At 34.0% G+C, this 16507-nt stretch overlaps 1 protein-coding gene across 1 annotated transcript in view; it reads right to left on the bottom strand.

Moving 5' to 3' along the window:
• Positions 1–16507, bottom strand: part of CCDC7 (coiled-coil domain containing 7) — a 404782-nt gene that overhangs the window by 189029 nt on the left and 199246 nt on the right. The window contains exons 21-22 of the mRNA XM_047741462.1: positions 15537–15632; positions 14975–15103 (exon numbers count right to left, since the gene is read on the bottom strand). Coding sequence (XP_047597418.1) covers positions 14975–15103; positions 15537–15632 — 225 coding nt within the window. The remainder of the gene's footprint in view (positions 1–14974; positions 15104–15536; positions 15633–16507) is intronic.

Below are 16507 nucleotides of genomic sequence, written 5' to 3'. Positions count from 1 at the left end.
AAGGATGAATACCCAACTTTTGTAGCAACATGGGCGGGAGTGGAAGAGATTATGCTGAGTGAAATAAGTCAAGCAGAGAGAGTCAAAAATTTATCTTTAAAACAAACAAAAGCTTGTTTGGACCAAACCTATAGCCATCTTCCTAGTGCAGATGATCCATCCTGATGGTCCCTAGGTTCAACAGTGACGAGTGAGAACAGTGCACAATGAGATTGTTAAACACACTCAGATTTCTAGGTTCTTTCATGCCACACATGCTAGTATCAAGTTCATTTAAACCTATTCATAGGTCAGATCAAATGGCTCATCACACAATATGGATCTTAACTGATAAATTTCTAGACATGAAAAATTGGCTACTGCTATATTGAGAAGCAGAGAAAATGACTTAAAAATGGTAATTGGCTATCCACTCCTGAGTCATCTGGTTAAGGGCTTTTCTGAGTGTAGTTACTCAACAGTAGGTCTCAAGATGTCGATTATAGACTCTCCACTAATGACCACCTGGCCAAGTGGAAGCCCATAGGAATCCCAGGATAGTACCATTAGAGTCAGATGGTGATGACACTTAACACTAACACAAGGGCCCTTCTCTCTATATCTCCCAGTGGATTTTGAGAAAAATCGGAGAATCTGCCTAGTTTTACCAACTTCCTGTTGGTATCTAGCTCCTCAGTGATACTATGGTCAGAGTTAAATAGAGATAGGTTTGCACCCTGGGACCATTTGAAAACTGGTGGTAGCTGACATATATCTTCAGTCTTAGCCAAAAGAATAGGATACAAACAAACTCTTTTTAGTACATTAGTTTTCCTAGTCTATGTGCTAAGTAATTTTGAAACAAATTTAGAAGTATTACAGGATTAAGCAAATAAGTGTGTTGATGTTATTCAAGATTAGACTTTATACTACAAAAGAAAGGACACATGCATAAAAACAGAGGAAGGCAAGAACAGGCTCCAAGGAGATGGACTGGAATGAAACATGTCTATAAAGAACTTATTATTTCTTTTTTTTAAAGATTTTTATTTATTTGACAGAAATCACAAGTAGGCAGAGAGGCAGGCAGAGAGAGAGAGGAGGAAGCAGGCTCCCCGCTGAGCATAAAGCCCGATGCGGGGCTTGAACCCAGGACCTGGGATCATGACCTGAGCCGAAGGCAGCGGCTTAACCCACTGAGCCACCCAGGCGCCCCTTATTATTTCTTTTTTAAAAAAAGATTTTATTTATTTGAAAGAGAGATGAGTTAAAGAGACCATGAGCAGGGTGGGGGAGAGAAGCAGACTCCCCTGCTGAGCAGGAAGACTGATTCTCAATCCCAGGATTCTGCAATTGACCTGAGCCAAAGGCAGTCACTTAACCGCTGAGCCACTCAGGCACTCAAGAGCTTATTATTTCTAAATATGTGTGTGTGTGTGTGTGTGTGTGTGTGTGTGTGTGTGTGTGTGTGTATGCCTCACTATATGTGTGTGTGGGGATAGATGATGATGACAGACAAATTTTATATTTTTTATATATATGTATATATACACATGCGCACGTGCACACACACACGCGCGCGCCTCATAAGAGAAAGCTGCCTTCTCCACACCTGATAGCCAGAGCAATCTCCAGAAGGAGTTGTTGTCAAGGATTCATGTCCCTCTGGGCTGTCCATATTCTTACACATTCTGCATACCTACCCTAGGCACCTGCATTCAGAAGGCTCTTTATGAGAGGTGAATGGCCTTAGCTGAGACATTATTCAAGTACCTCTGCCAAAACCAACTTATTAGGTAACCTGAAGATGTATTTATCCATCCTAACTTAGTATTTTCTTCCTCCTCGACTTTCCACCCCTTCTTTCCCTGGTCCCAAGTTCCATAAAACAGCTATTTAACAACATTTTCTCAATTGAGAAGATAGATGGGCTCTCTACCAAGAAGCCCAAGACAGGTTATATGCCACTGAGGGTGCAAGAGGATTTTCCCTAGGGTCTGCAGTGATAGCCCTATGATTAATATTAGGTTATATTTCCTATACATGTTCTAATAAATCTTGAGATGAATGAAAAACCCTGCCCACTTTAAGCCCTAATGTTCAGTTTTTAAACATAAACAAACATAAACAAAACTATGTATCAGGCCAAGGGCTCTATGTCCTTATCAGAGAAAGAAGGCCCTATACCAAAGTCAGAGTTCAAGTGAACATGGAGAAGAATTACATTTGGGATTTTGGATACTGGCACAAACGTATCTATGATCTACACAATCTATGATATCAGAAAGAGGGGAAAATCATAATCCTTTCTGGCTTAGAGTATGAGGCCAAGACCAGACTCTTATCCAGACTCGCCTATGTGTAGAACCAATGGACCAACACAGACAGACCTCTACTGCCATGGTGCCCACTACTGAGTGCACTACTGGTATAAATATATTGTCTATGTTAACCTCTGTTTTCCTTGAAAGGAACTTTTTCAGTTAAGACTTAGTGGGATATGTAGAAGGATATGTGTACCAACTCATCTATCAGCCTCTAGTGCTTTTGCCTCTCAAATATAACTTCCTGAGGGGGGAAAAAGTACCTGCTAGCATTTTGTGCTTCGGGAAGACAAAATTCCCCCAAATGACCTATGTACAAGGTTTTGGGTTTCTGGAATCTCAATTAATTATAGGTAGTTTAATGCTGCAGTGCAGCCTTGACGCCAGTAGTGCCCAACATTATGACTGTCACAGAGGTTGTCTTCCAAGATAAGGAAATTTGGTATGCAGCAAGTGACATCAAAAATGCCCTTTTCAATACTGCTTTCAGTTTACCCTTATGTGGACTGGGCTGCAATACACCATTACTGATCTTCCAGAGGAGTCCTTAAATTCCCTCTCTGACATAAAGGTCATCAGGTCCATAACCTGGAAAAAAGTCCCATTACCAGAGAGAGGGACAACTAACCTTCCTATTAATGACATCATCCAAATGGAGCCAGAAAAAGGCACCAGCAAATAAGGATTGAACACCACATTAATCTGGACATGATACAAGGATCTGAAACCTAAGTGAAATTCCAGGGCATCATATGGGAAGGGCCACAATGTCTTATTTGAGAGTAGATAATTTCCAAGCCTTTGGCTTTCTCTGGCCCAATAAATGCAAGGAGTCTCAACAATTAGTGGTACTATTTGTCTACTGGTGATTCACACGCCTCAGAGGTATCTTGATGGCACTCAAATATTGGGTTACCATAAAGATCTCTACATTTGATAGATGGATGCCTTGGAGATCCTCTGAGAGATCTATTAGCTACCCTTCCCTTTCATCACTATTATACACACTTTCCATCCGAGTTATAAGTCTTAGCACATCTCTGTGTACCAGTTTTAGGCTATGCTGAAAGACAATGCCACTAGTCAAGGGCAACCACTGCATTTATGGACCCATAATTTTCTGAAGTGACCTCGTAAGTATAAACCCTTTGAGAGTCAGTTGATGGCCTGTTACTGAGTCATGGCTGAGTATATGATCCATGGCCATAAAATAATCTTAGTACCAAAACGCCATCTAAGATGTATCAATACTTTTGTTTCTGTTCACTAATTATCTTAGGGTATTAATACTTTAGGATAAAGTATAAAGTGTAAAAATTCTGTAACGTGTGCTCAAATACATATTCATGAACCAAACAAAAAGGACCATCAGGTGAGTTTAATTTAAAATATTTCAGGGGCGCCTGGGTGGCTCATTGGGTTAAAGCCTCTGCCTTTGGCTCAGGTCATGATCCCAGGGTCCTGGGATCAAGCCCCGCATTGGGCTCTCTGCTCAGCAGGGAGCCTGCTTCCCCTCCTCTCTCTACCTGACTCTGCCTACTTGTGATCTCTGTCTGTCAAATAAAAAAATAAAATCTTTTAATAAATAAATAAATACAATATTTTAATGTTAGCTAGGGTTGTTATACTTACCAGAGAGTCCTTCCCCTCTGAGAGTTCTTTGTTTCTTTACTTGCTGTTGGGTTTTTGACATTGAATCCTGATTCTTATGCATGAGCTTTTCATCTGGTACTTTATCATGAGCTACATTAGGAGATACATTTAGTCCACTAGATGGAAAAACCTATTTATTGTGAAATCTCTAGATTACAAATTAATAATAATTGTGCAGGATTTTCTCTCATTTTTGTAAAGTTTTAAGGAAACTGTCACAATGATAGATCCACATGAACTTGTGAGATCAGTTTTAATAGATGTATGTGGAAGCTGTCTCATTGTCTCTTAAATATTCCTAGGTATAAAATATGTTTTATATTAGTCTCTAGCTTTTTGGGGTTACTTACATTTTATTTGGGGAATTACATAGTCATAGACCAAAAAAATGAAAATTCATATTACAAGTTTTCTTATTACAGTATTATTTGTAATCGCAAAATATTTAAAACCACCTAAATACACAAATATAGAAAACTGGTTGGATAAACTAAGGCATATATTATAAACTATGGTATAGTATAAAGTGTGGTACATAATGTAGTACAATATGTAGTAGATATGAAAACAGTGAGAAACCTACTGCTATAAAGAAATGAAAACGTATCTACAAAATGATTTGGAAGGATTCTAGGGGTAATTTTTTTAAAAATGAAATAAAGAATACCTAACATACCACTTTTTATAAAATAAAGAAAGTAACATAGAAATGAAGGGGGTGGAAAAGGACAGGTTTTTTAAAATAAAATATAAAAGGACAAACCAGAAAACAATATAGTTGGATACCTATAAGAAGAGGGTAAAGACTGAGTAATGCAAGGGAAGGAATGATACTTTATCTCTTTTTGCATATTTACTACTTTTGGAAGAAAGTTCACTTTTATGTATTCCAAACATAAATTTTAAAAATGAGAACGAAGACTAAAACTGAAAGCAAACTTAATGAACCTAATGATAGAAAAAAATAAGCACAAATCCAAATAATCAATCAACAGTATTTGCAAGAGAGTGGAATGCAAAAAACATTCACAAAAATTTTTAGTAGTTTTTCCTTTTTCTACTGCTATCAGGTAAGCAACTGTGAAACAAAGTCTCACTTGCAGAGGGAATACTAGCTTTTCATCAAATTGATGACAATCTTCTGGTGGGCCCAAACAAGGTTATCCAACTAGGGCTGTATATCATCCTGATCATATGGGGCAACATGGTTGGACCATTAATATAAATAAGGTAAAAGGACCTAGTGTCCAGGTAAAATTCCAGGGCAAGATAAGCAAAAGACAAGACATCTTATTCCACAGGAGATGTTTGTGAATCTATTGACCCTTTCTTCCCAAGATTAGGAGTCTGAATAGTGGTGGGACTCTTGACTATTGACTTTCTACCCAAAGAGATTTCATGGCACATAACTCTAGAGTTAGCATAAGTTACCATCTCTTCACCATTAGAACCTATTGCAAAAAGACACTGACACTGGTCTAAGGCACCCATTGGTTTTTTTGGACCAGTAATTTCCCAGGGCTGACTGAAAGGTACGCACTCTTTGTAAGACCATTACTGACCTACTATTGCCCTTGGTGGATGCTGAGCACATGACCCATGGGTATGAAATAGTCTTATGATCAGAAATTATAAACAAAATGTATCAATAATTTTTCTTTTGTTCTTTATCTTAGGGTATTCCCACTTTAAATTAACATGTAAAATTTCTAAAGAATGTATCCTAGCTATATCTTTGTGAGCCAAAGGAAAAAAAATCTCTAAAATAATATGTAAAGTTTTTAAAAATACTTACTAGTGAATCTTCCCTTTCTAGAAGTTTTTTGTTTCTCTACTTGCATTTTGGTTTTTGACACTGAATCTTCATGCCCAATCATAAGTTCTTCATCTGGTATTACATAAAGAAATACATTTAGCCCATTAAAAAGAAAAAAAATCTATTGTGAAATACCTAAACTTCAAACTTATACAAGTGTACAGCAGAATTTTCTTTTTGATAAAACTAAAAATACAATGCTAGATATGAAAACAGTGAGAAAAGTTTTAATGAGTGTTTTCATATGAATATTATTTCATAAACATTTATATAAATTAAATTTACTTAAATTAGTTCCAGTTTTTTTGGGGTGTTTATACTTAGGATAATACATAAACGTAGATGAAACAATAAAACACATATGCACAAGGTTACTTATTACGGCAGCACTTGTAATTGCATAATATTCAAAACTACCTAAATGTTCAAGCATAGATTACTGTTTAAGTAACTGAAGATATGTACTGTAAACTGTGGTATCACATAAACAATGGTATATTGACACAAACAGCTGTACAAAACTGTAAAATGAATGAAAACCTTCTCCAGAAAGTGACAAACAAAAATTTCCAGGAGAGAATATTAAGTGAAAAATAAAAGTTAAAAAGCAGATGTTAGTGTAAAAGCAGATCTAGTATATTACCTTTGAGGTGACAAAGAAGGGGAATTAAGGGAAAAATAGAGAAAAATATAGAGACACTTACTTTTACAAAATGAAACACAGCAATGATAAACCAGAAAACAACTTACTTAAAACAGAAGGGATAAACTAAGGAATGCAGGAGTAGGCTTCAGGAAAAAATGCTCTCTCTCTCTTAAATATTTTTATTTTGGAAGTAGGCTAATATTTCTACATATTCCAAAAACAAATTATACTAAACAAAAGTAATAGTTTACAAAAAATGAAGCAACTTAAGAAATGAAGTACTGTATGGTGACTAACATAACATTTAAAAAAAAAAGAAGTGAACCAACTCAAGGAATAAAAAGGGACTGATTTAGTTACTCATGATACAATAATATATTCTCAGTCTTGGGTAAAAGAAATAAAATCATAAAATCTTTTGTTTGTTTTTCTGACAGTATCAGCTAAAATAATTTCAGAGTCTTATAGAATTGAGCAAGTGAGTAAATATAATATATTGACAATATAAATACATGTTCTCATAGAATGAGTTTGGAAGTTTTCCTTTCATTTCTGTTTTTTAGAACAGTTTGAGGAGAAGAAGAATAGGTAATAACTCTTCTTTAAATGGCTGGAACACTTCCCCTGGGAAGATATCTGGCCCTGGACCCCAGTTTGTTGGGAGATTTTTGATTACTGATTCAATTTCCTTGCTGGTTTGGGGTCTGTTCAAATTTTCTATTTCTTCCTGTTTCAGATTTTACTTTTGTTGATCTGTACTACTATTTATTGTTCTTGTTGTTCTTATATGGTTTATTTCTCCTTTATCTTTATTATTTTCCTTCTTCTGCTGGCTTTAGGCTTTATTTCCTGTTCCTTTTCTTTTCTTTGTTTGCTGTTCCTTTTCTAATTCCTTTAGGTGTGAGTTTAGGTTGTATACTTGAGACTTCTCATGCTTCTTTAGGTTGGCCTATATTGTTATATACTTACTTACCTCTTATGGCTACCTTTACTGCATCCTAAAGGTTTGGATTATTGTGTTTTCATTTTCATTTGTTTCCATGTATTTTTAAAAATTTCTTCTTTAATTTCCTGGTTAACCCATTCACTCTTTTGTATGTATTTAACCACCATTTATTTGTGGCGTTTCCAAATTTTTTCTAGCAGTTGACTTCACGTTTCAAAGTGCTGTGGTCTGAATATATTCATGGTATGATCTCAGTCTTTTTATACTTGTCGATGGCTGATTTGTGACAGAGTATGTGATCTATTCTGGAGAATGTTCCATGGGCACTTGAGAAGCATGTGTATTCTGTTGCTTTAGGTTGACATGGTCTGAATACATCTGTGAAGTCCATCTGGTCCAGTGTGTCACTGATCTTCAGTTTAGATAATCTGTCCATTGCTGTGAGTGAGGTGTTAAAGTCCCCTACTATTATTGCATTATTATCAATTAGTTTTTTAAATTTTGTTATTAATTGGTTTATATATTTGGCAGCTCCCAACTTAAGGGCATAAATATTTACAATTGTTAGACCTTCTTGTTGGATAGAACCTTTATTATGCTATAGTGTCCTTCTTCGTCACTTATTATAGTCCTTTGTTTAAAAACTAGTATTCTGATAGAAGGATCACTACTCCCACTTTCTTTTGATGTCCATTAGCATGATAAATGGTTCTCCATCCCCACACTTTCAATCTGGAGGTGTCTTTGAATCTAAAATGAGTCTCTTATATATAGCTTATTGATGGGTCTTATGTTTTTCATCTAATTTGATACACTATGTCTTTTGATTGGAGCATTTAATCAATTTACATTCAGAGTAATTACTGAAAAATATGAATTTAGTGCCATTGTATTACCTATAAAGTTACTATTTCTGTAGAGTTTTTCTTTCTGATCTTTGTTACTTTTGAGCTCTCTCTTTGCTCAAAGGATCATCTTTTTTATTTTTTTATTCCTTAATTTTATTTTTTCAATGTCCAAGATTGTTTATGCACCACACCCAGTGCTCCATGCAATATATGCCCTCCTTAATACCCACCACCAGGCTCACCCATCCCACCATCCCCTCCCTCCCAAAACCTCAGTTTGTTTCTCAGAGTCCACAGTCTCTCATGATTCGTCTCCCCCTCTGGTTTACCCCAATTCATTTTTCCTTTCTTTTTCCTACTGTCCTCCAGGTTATTCCTTATGTTCCACAAGTAAGTGAAACCATATGATAATGGATTTTCTCTGCTTGACTTATTTCACTCAGCATAATCTCCAGTCCCATCCATGTTGATACAAAAGTTGGGTATTCATTCTTTCTGATGGCTGCATAATATTCCATTGTATATATGGACCATATATTTTTTATCCATTCCTCTGCTGAAGGACATCTTGGCTCTTTCAAGAGTTGGCGACTGTGGCCATTGCTGCTATGAACATTGGGGTACAGATAGCCCTTCTTTTACTGCATCTGTATCTTTGGGGTAAATACCCAGTAGTGCAATTTCAGGGTCATAGGGTAGCTCTATTTTTTTTTTTTTTTTTTTTTTTTTTTTGGTCAGAGAGAGAGAGAGGGAGAAAGCAAGCACAGGTAGACAGAGTGGTAGGCAGAGGGAGAAGCAGGCTTCCTGCCGAGCAAGGAGCCTGATGTGGGACTCGATCCCAGGACCCCGGAATCATGACCTGAGCCAAAGGCAGCCGCTTAACCAACTGAGCCACCCAGGCGTCCCTATTTTTAATTTTTTGAGGAATCTCCATACTGTCAAGGGATCATCTTTAATATTTCTTGGAGGGCTGCTTTAGAGTTCATGAAATCCTTTAGTTTAGTTTAGTTTTGTTTTGTTTGTTTGTTTTGTCCTGGAAACTCTTTCTCTCTTATTTGGAATGACACCTTCCTGGATAAAGTATTCTTGCTGCATATTTTTCCCATTTAGCACATTGAATATATCATACCAGTCCTTTTTGGCATGCTAGTTCTCTTTGGACAGGTCTGCTGTCAGCCTTATGTTTCTATCCTTGTAGGCTAAAGACCTCATATTTGGAGCTGCTTTAAGGATTTTTTCTTTATCTCTGAAATTTGCAAACCTCACTATTATATGTTGAAGTGTTGACCTATTTTTATTGACTTTGAGGGGAATTCTCTGTGCCTTCTTGACTTGAATACCTACCAGATTAGGAATTTTCTCTGCTACAATTTGTTCTGTTATAATTTGTTAAATAAACATTCAGTCTCTCTCCCTTCATTTCCTGGGACCCCTATTATGCAGTTATGCAGATATTATTTCACTTTATTGTTCATTTTGTTTTGTTTAGATTCCACATGAAATCACATGGTATTTGTCTTTCTCTATTTCACTTAGCCTGATACCCTCTAGGTTCATCCATGTTGTCACAAATGGCAAGATCTCATTTTTTATGGCTGAGTACTATTCCACTGTGTGTGTGTGTGTGTGTGTGTGTGTGTGTGTGTGTGTCTGTGTGTATAACATCTTTATTCAATCATCTATTGATGGACACTGGCTGCTTCTAGTTCTTGATTGTTCTAAATGATGCTTCATTAAACAAAGTGGTGGATGGTTATGTTAACTGGAATTCGAATAAAAATTTTTTAGAAGTTGTAAAATAGGGAAAAACAGACAAAAAATCCATAGGGGTGCATATATGTTCTCAAATTAATGTTTTTTTCATTCTTTGGGTAAATATCCAATAGTGGAATTACTGGATTGTATGGTTTTCTTATTTTTAATATTTTGAGGAATCTTCCTACTATTATCCACCAGTTCACAAATCATATTCCTACCAATAGTATATGAATGTTCCTTTTATTACACATACTCACCAATACTTGTTATTTCTTGTCATTTTGATTTTAGTCATTCTGACAAGTCTAAGGTAAAATCTCATTGTGGTTTTGATTTGCATTTCCCTGATGATTAGTGATGGTAAGCATATTTTCATGTGTCTGCTGGACATCTGCAGGTCTTCTTTAAAAAAATTATCTCTTCAGATTCTTTGCCCACCTTTTAAATTGGATTATTTGTGGTTTTGGTGTTGAATTATGTAAGATTTTATGTATTTTAGGTACTGACACTGGATCAGATATGGCATTTGTAAATATCTTCTCCCATTCAATAAGTTCTCTTTTCATTTTGTCAATGGTTTCTTTCACTGTGCAAAAGTATTCCATATTGGTGTAGTCCTAATAATTTATTTTTGCTTTTCTATTGCCTGAGGGGAACTATCGAGAAAAATATGGCTAAGGCCGATGTCAAAGAGTTTACTGCTCATGTTTTCTTCTAGGAGTGTTATGGTTTCATTTTGAGTTTACTTTGTTTATGATTTAAGAGTGGTCCAGTTTTTCCAGCACCATTTATTGAAGAGACAGTTCTTTCCCCAGTGTTTATTCTTGGCTTCTTTCTCATAATTGGCCATAAATGTGTGGGTTTATTTCTGGGCTCTTTATTCTATTCTGTTGATCTATGTGCCTATTTTTGTGCCAGTATCATACTATTTTGATTACTACAGCTTTATAGCATATCTTGAAATATGGATTTTCATACCTCCAGTTTTGTTTGTTTCAAGATTGCTCTGGTTATTCAGGGTCTTAGGATTACTTGTCCTAGATATGTGCAATGTACGATAGAAATGGCATTGAATTTGTAGATTGTTTTGGGTTAATATGGACATTTTAATTATATTAATTCTTGAAATCCATAAGAATGGAAAAATTTTCCCATTTCTTTGTGTTGTCTTCAATTCCTTTAATCTATGTTATAGTTTTCAGAAGATTGGTCTTTCTCTTCCTGGATTAAGTTCATTCCGAGGCACTTTATTCTTTTCAGTGCAATTGAAAATGCTGTTGTTTTCCTAATTATTCTTTCTGTTGTTTTATTAGTGTATAGAAACACAATAGATTTCTGAGTATTAATTTTGTATCTTGTAACTTTACATAACTCATTTATTAGGTTTAAGAGTTTTTTAGTGGCGTCTCTAAAATTTTCTATGTGTAGTATCCTGTCACCTGCAAATAGTGTAGGTTTTCTTCCTTACCAATATGGATGACTTTTATTTACTTTTCTTGTCTGATTGCTGTGGCTAGGACTTCCAGTTCTACTGAATAAAAGTGGGGAGAGTGGGTATCCTAGTTCTGTTCCTAATCTTAGAAGGAAAGTTCTACTTTTCACCATTGAGTGTGATGATGATTGTATTTGTCTAGACAAAGATTTTAAGCCAGCATTCAAAAATATGTTCAAATAACTAAAATAAACTATACCTTAAAGAATTAAAGGAAATGATAAGGATAATATCTTACCATCAGAGAATATCAATAACATGATAGAATTTTTTTTAAAAAGATCAAATATAAATTCTATAGTTGAAAGCACAATAATTGAAATAAAAAGAACCAAAGGTAGGATTAAAAAGGCAAAGAAGAGGGGCACCTGAGTGGTTCAGTTGTTTAGGTGGCTGCCTTCAGCTCAGGCCATTGTCCCAGGGTCCTGGGATAGAGCCCTGCATCAGACTCCTTGCTCAGCAGGGAGCCTGCATCTTCCTCTGCCCCTCTCCCTGCTCTTATGCATACTCACTCTCTCTCTCTCAAATAAACAAAATCTTTTTTTTTTAAAGGCAAAGAAGGAATCAGTGAAAATGAGGAGATGTATATTGATATTATCCAGTCTAAGAAGCAGGAAGAAAAAGAATGAAAACAATGAACAGAGCTTCAGAGATTGATGGAAAACTATCAAGAGTATCAACACATGCAAAATGGGCATCTCACAGAGAAAGAAGAAAAAGAAAAAATCATTTTCTAAGAAATAATATTCATTAACTTCTCAAATATTATGAAATTCAATCTTCATATAAAGCAGCTCAACAAATTCAAACTAAATTCAAAGATATCCACACAGATGCATATCATATTCAGATTGTCAAAAACAGTTTTCTGGAAGTTCCAAGATTCTTAATTTAAGATTGTTTTCTTGATATTAAAACTTTATCTTCAGGTAAAAATTTTTTTCTGATTTCTTATCCATTTTCTCATACAGAAAAGAGACCTTTTCATCCATTAAAATGTGATTTTTCATGATGAAGCCTCTAAATTATTAAAATATATCAAGAAACACCCAAGTGTCCTCTAATATTTATAACATTTTAAGCAAATGACAATTGTCTAAATAAGAGTGGTAAATTTTCAAAATATAGTGCTTTTATTGAAAGGACATGGAGGTATTCTGTTACTATATATTAAAATTAAGAAGTTGAACATAGACCTTATTTTTTAAAGCATATTCACTTTTTTAAACAGCTTTCACATTTTTTAAGCTTTTATTTGAGAATGAGAGAGAGCACAAGTGGGAGGGAGGGGAAAGAAGAGAGGGAGAAGCAGCCTCTCCCCCTCCCCAAGCAAGGAGCACAACACAGGGCTTGATCCCATGACACTGGGATCATGGCTGAGCAGAAGGTAGACACTTAACAAACTGAGTCACCTGGGTGCACCAGATGTTTCAAATTTTAAGACAGTATTTATTTAAAAGTTAGAATGAATAAAAATAAAGATTCCAACATAAATAAAAGAAAGCAATAATGAATTAAGATGGGGAAAATAGAAATTACCCCAAATACTGAAATTAAATATAGCAATAATTATAAGAATTGTAAATGGATTATGTGTTCTAGAAACATAGAAAAGCAGTCAAACTGGGTTTATAAGCAAACTATAAACTAAGATATACTACACTAAAGTTTAAGAATATAGGAAAGTATAAATTAAAATAGATGAAAAAAGATATGACTTGCATATAGTAAACAAAATAAATCTACTATAGTTATGTCAATGTCAGATAAAATAAAATTTAACTCAAAAAGACCTTACCAAAGAGTAAGATGATCTCTTTAACAAAAGAAAAAGAGAGTTCACCAGAAATACATAATTTTTTAAATTTGCATGCACCCCAAACATAAGTAGTATAAGGAAAAGAGTACAGAAATACGAGAAGAAACAGATAGATCTAAAAGCATAGTAAGAAAATTCAATATGTATCTCTCAATAAATGGTGAAATGAATAACAAAATTCTAGAAAATCAAGAAATAAGAAATTTAAAAATATAATTTTTAAAAAGTTGACAGTGACTATGTGTAAGGTAGTATTGCTATATACATTGATGAATCAAATTCTGCTAAATTTAATCAAAACTAATTAAATTAATTTAAATGATTTATTAATTTTAATAATTATATTTGTTACTGAATCTCTCTGGCAGCTCTAAGGGTTAAGCAAAACATTAACTGATATTTCATCCATCCTCTGGGCTATAAGATAGATTTTTAAATTCACTAAAGAGTCCCCAATCTGTGATGGGAGTACTAGATTTGCAATATTTATTAATTACTCAACAAAATGTTGTCTTATTTCTTAATGATATGAGCAAATCATATTTTGTGGTAATAAACTATTAAAAGAAATTATTGAAGTACAACATATGTGACCAGATTATTCACTGTGCAAGCAGAATCAATCTTGTTATTTTCCAGATACTCCGAGTTCAATAATTTAAAAATAATCTAATATTTAGTATTAATAGTAATAATTTGTAGTATTTTCTAGTTCTCTTGGCCTATACATACTTTAGAGGTACACTGAAATATTGGTTATCAGACATGTCTAAGGAAAAGTATGTAAAATTATAAAAATATAGAGCAAAGAAGAGTAAAAGAAACTTATCAGGCAGGAAAACATAAAGCACAAGTAAAATGGAGCAATATAACCTCAAAATACCAAAATTGGATCAAGTGTGATTAAGAATGTTAATGAAAAGACAAAGATATCAGAATGAATTTGAAAACACAACTATAAGTTTCATACAAAAGATAAAGAAAAACCATAAAGACACAAGAAAGTTAAAGAAACAAAACAGAAAAGTAAAGTATCATGCATATACCAACCAGAAGATGATAGGAGCTACATTAATAGCAGATATGGTAGCTTTTAAGGCAAACATAAAAATTATAAAAATGGGTCCCTTCATTAAAACAAAGGGGTCTTTCCTCCAGGGAAATTATTAATCTTAAATAAATATATATTTTATATATTATTATATTTTATATTTATGTGTTTTATATTATGTTATATATTATATTTATATATAAATATATTTATATATATGATGTCATAAGTTCTGAAGCAAAACCTAATACAAGAAATAAAGAAATCCATAATCATAGAAATTTAAAACATCTAGGGGCGCCTGGGTGGCTCAGTGGGTTAAGCCGCTGCCTTCGGCTCAGGTCATGATCTCAGGGTCCTGGGATCGAGTCCCACATCGGGCTCTCTGCTCAGCAAGAAGCCTGCTTCCCTCTCTCTCTCTCTCTCTGCCTTCCTCTCCATCTACTTGTGATCTCTCTCTTTTAAATAAATAAATAAAATCTTAAAAAAAAAAAAAAACATCTAACTCAGTAATTATGGAACATACAATAAAGACCTAGAAGCATGAACAAAATAATTGCAGACATATTCATGAACTATAGAAAAAAACCCTTCTGAATTTATTTGAAAATAATTTTACAGGATTTTAAATTAATTACTTACTATCAAAGCACTCACTTCTGGTAGATTTAAGATTCTTATCTTGAGATAGGCTTCTTAAAATTAAAGCCATGCCCTCAGGCAACTGATTTGTAGTAGATACCATATCCTTTTGCTGAGATACAAGAAATGCTAAAAAAACAAACAGATCTATTATAAAACTTTTGCATATACCAAGTAATCAGCAGTGTTTCTTCTCATTTAAAGGAAGGACAACTTGAAGTTAAAGGAAGCTAAGGTTAAAAGAAGATAACTGCAAAGCTACAGTGTAAGTAAAATTTATTTTTATAGATCATGGAGGTGAAGTAGAAAATTTGTGTAGTTTTCATGAATGTGTGTGGAGACAGTCTTGTTATATAGTAGTCATCGACCATGCAAATATCAAGCAAAATGTATCAAAGCTTTTACTTTAGTTGTCTAGTTATCTTAGGGTATTCACATTTACGTCAAAGTGTAAAATATCTACAAAACATGTGCTCCAACAAATACGTAATAAGAAGCAAAGAAAAAAGATCTTTTGATGTGCTTAACTTAAAACAAAGATATCTATAATTGTTATACTGACCATGGCGTCTATTCATTCTAGTAAACATTTGCATGAGTGTGCTTGATACTGCTTCATCCTCAAGTCCAATATTTTCATCAGGTACTTTATCCTGAGCTACAAAAAGGAATGTATTTAGTCTACTAAATGGAAAAACAGATCTGTGAAATCAAGAGATTTCAAATTTAAAACAAATGTACAGTAGCATTTTCTCTCATTTTTATAAAGTTGTAAGTAAATTACCATAAAGCTAAATCTGAAATAAAAACTGTGAACTTTTAATGAGGTTGTGTTTTAAATACTTTCATTATTTCCAGGACATAATGTTAAGTGAAAAAAATGAGAAAGGGAATATCTAGTATGCGACTTAATGGGTAACAACAGAGAGGAAATTTTTTAAAAATGAGTAGACTGAAATTAAGAGACACTTTTATGAAATGAAAAACAAGAACAGTATGTTACCTTCATTACTACTTTGAAAAAGAGAGATCATAATTAGTAAACTAAATTCAAAGGAAGTAAAAGGAAGCAAATACTAAAGACTAGAGTAGAAATAAATAAAAATAGAGGGGGAAACAAAAGTCAGTGATCCCTGAAAGGCTTGGTTGCTTTAATAAGCAAAAATCAATCACTCAATGTACTGGAACCATATTATTAGAATAAAAGACAATATGTGATGAGGTTTCTTCCTAGGGCAACTGGGGTTGAAAAAGAAAAAATGATACCAAGATTGAAATTAGGAATAAAGAATGATAAAGAAAGAAAGAAAGAAAGCTCTCTTTTTGCATATGTGTACATTTAAAAATCCCAAAGAACACACACACAACCTATTAGAATAAATGAATTCAGCAAAAGTTTTAGGTTACAAGATCAACACGGAAAATTCAATTCTTTCCCAATACACTAGCAATGAACAATCATAAAATGAAATTAAGAAAACAATTCCATTTACAATAGTATCAGAATCAATAAAATATTCAAGAATTAATTTG

Source organism: Lutra lutra, chromosome 8 (genome assembly GCF_902655055.1).
Source record: "Lutra lutra chromosome 8, mLutLut1.2, whole genome shotgun sequence".
Classification (NCBI taxonomy): domain Eukaryota; kingdom Metazoa; phylum Chordata; class Mammalia; order Carnivora; family Mustelidae; genus Lutra; species Lutra lutra.
This window is presented reverse-complemented; position numbering and strand designations above follow the sequence as displayed.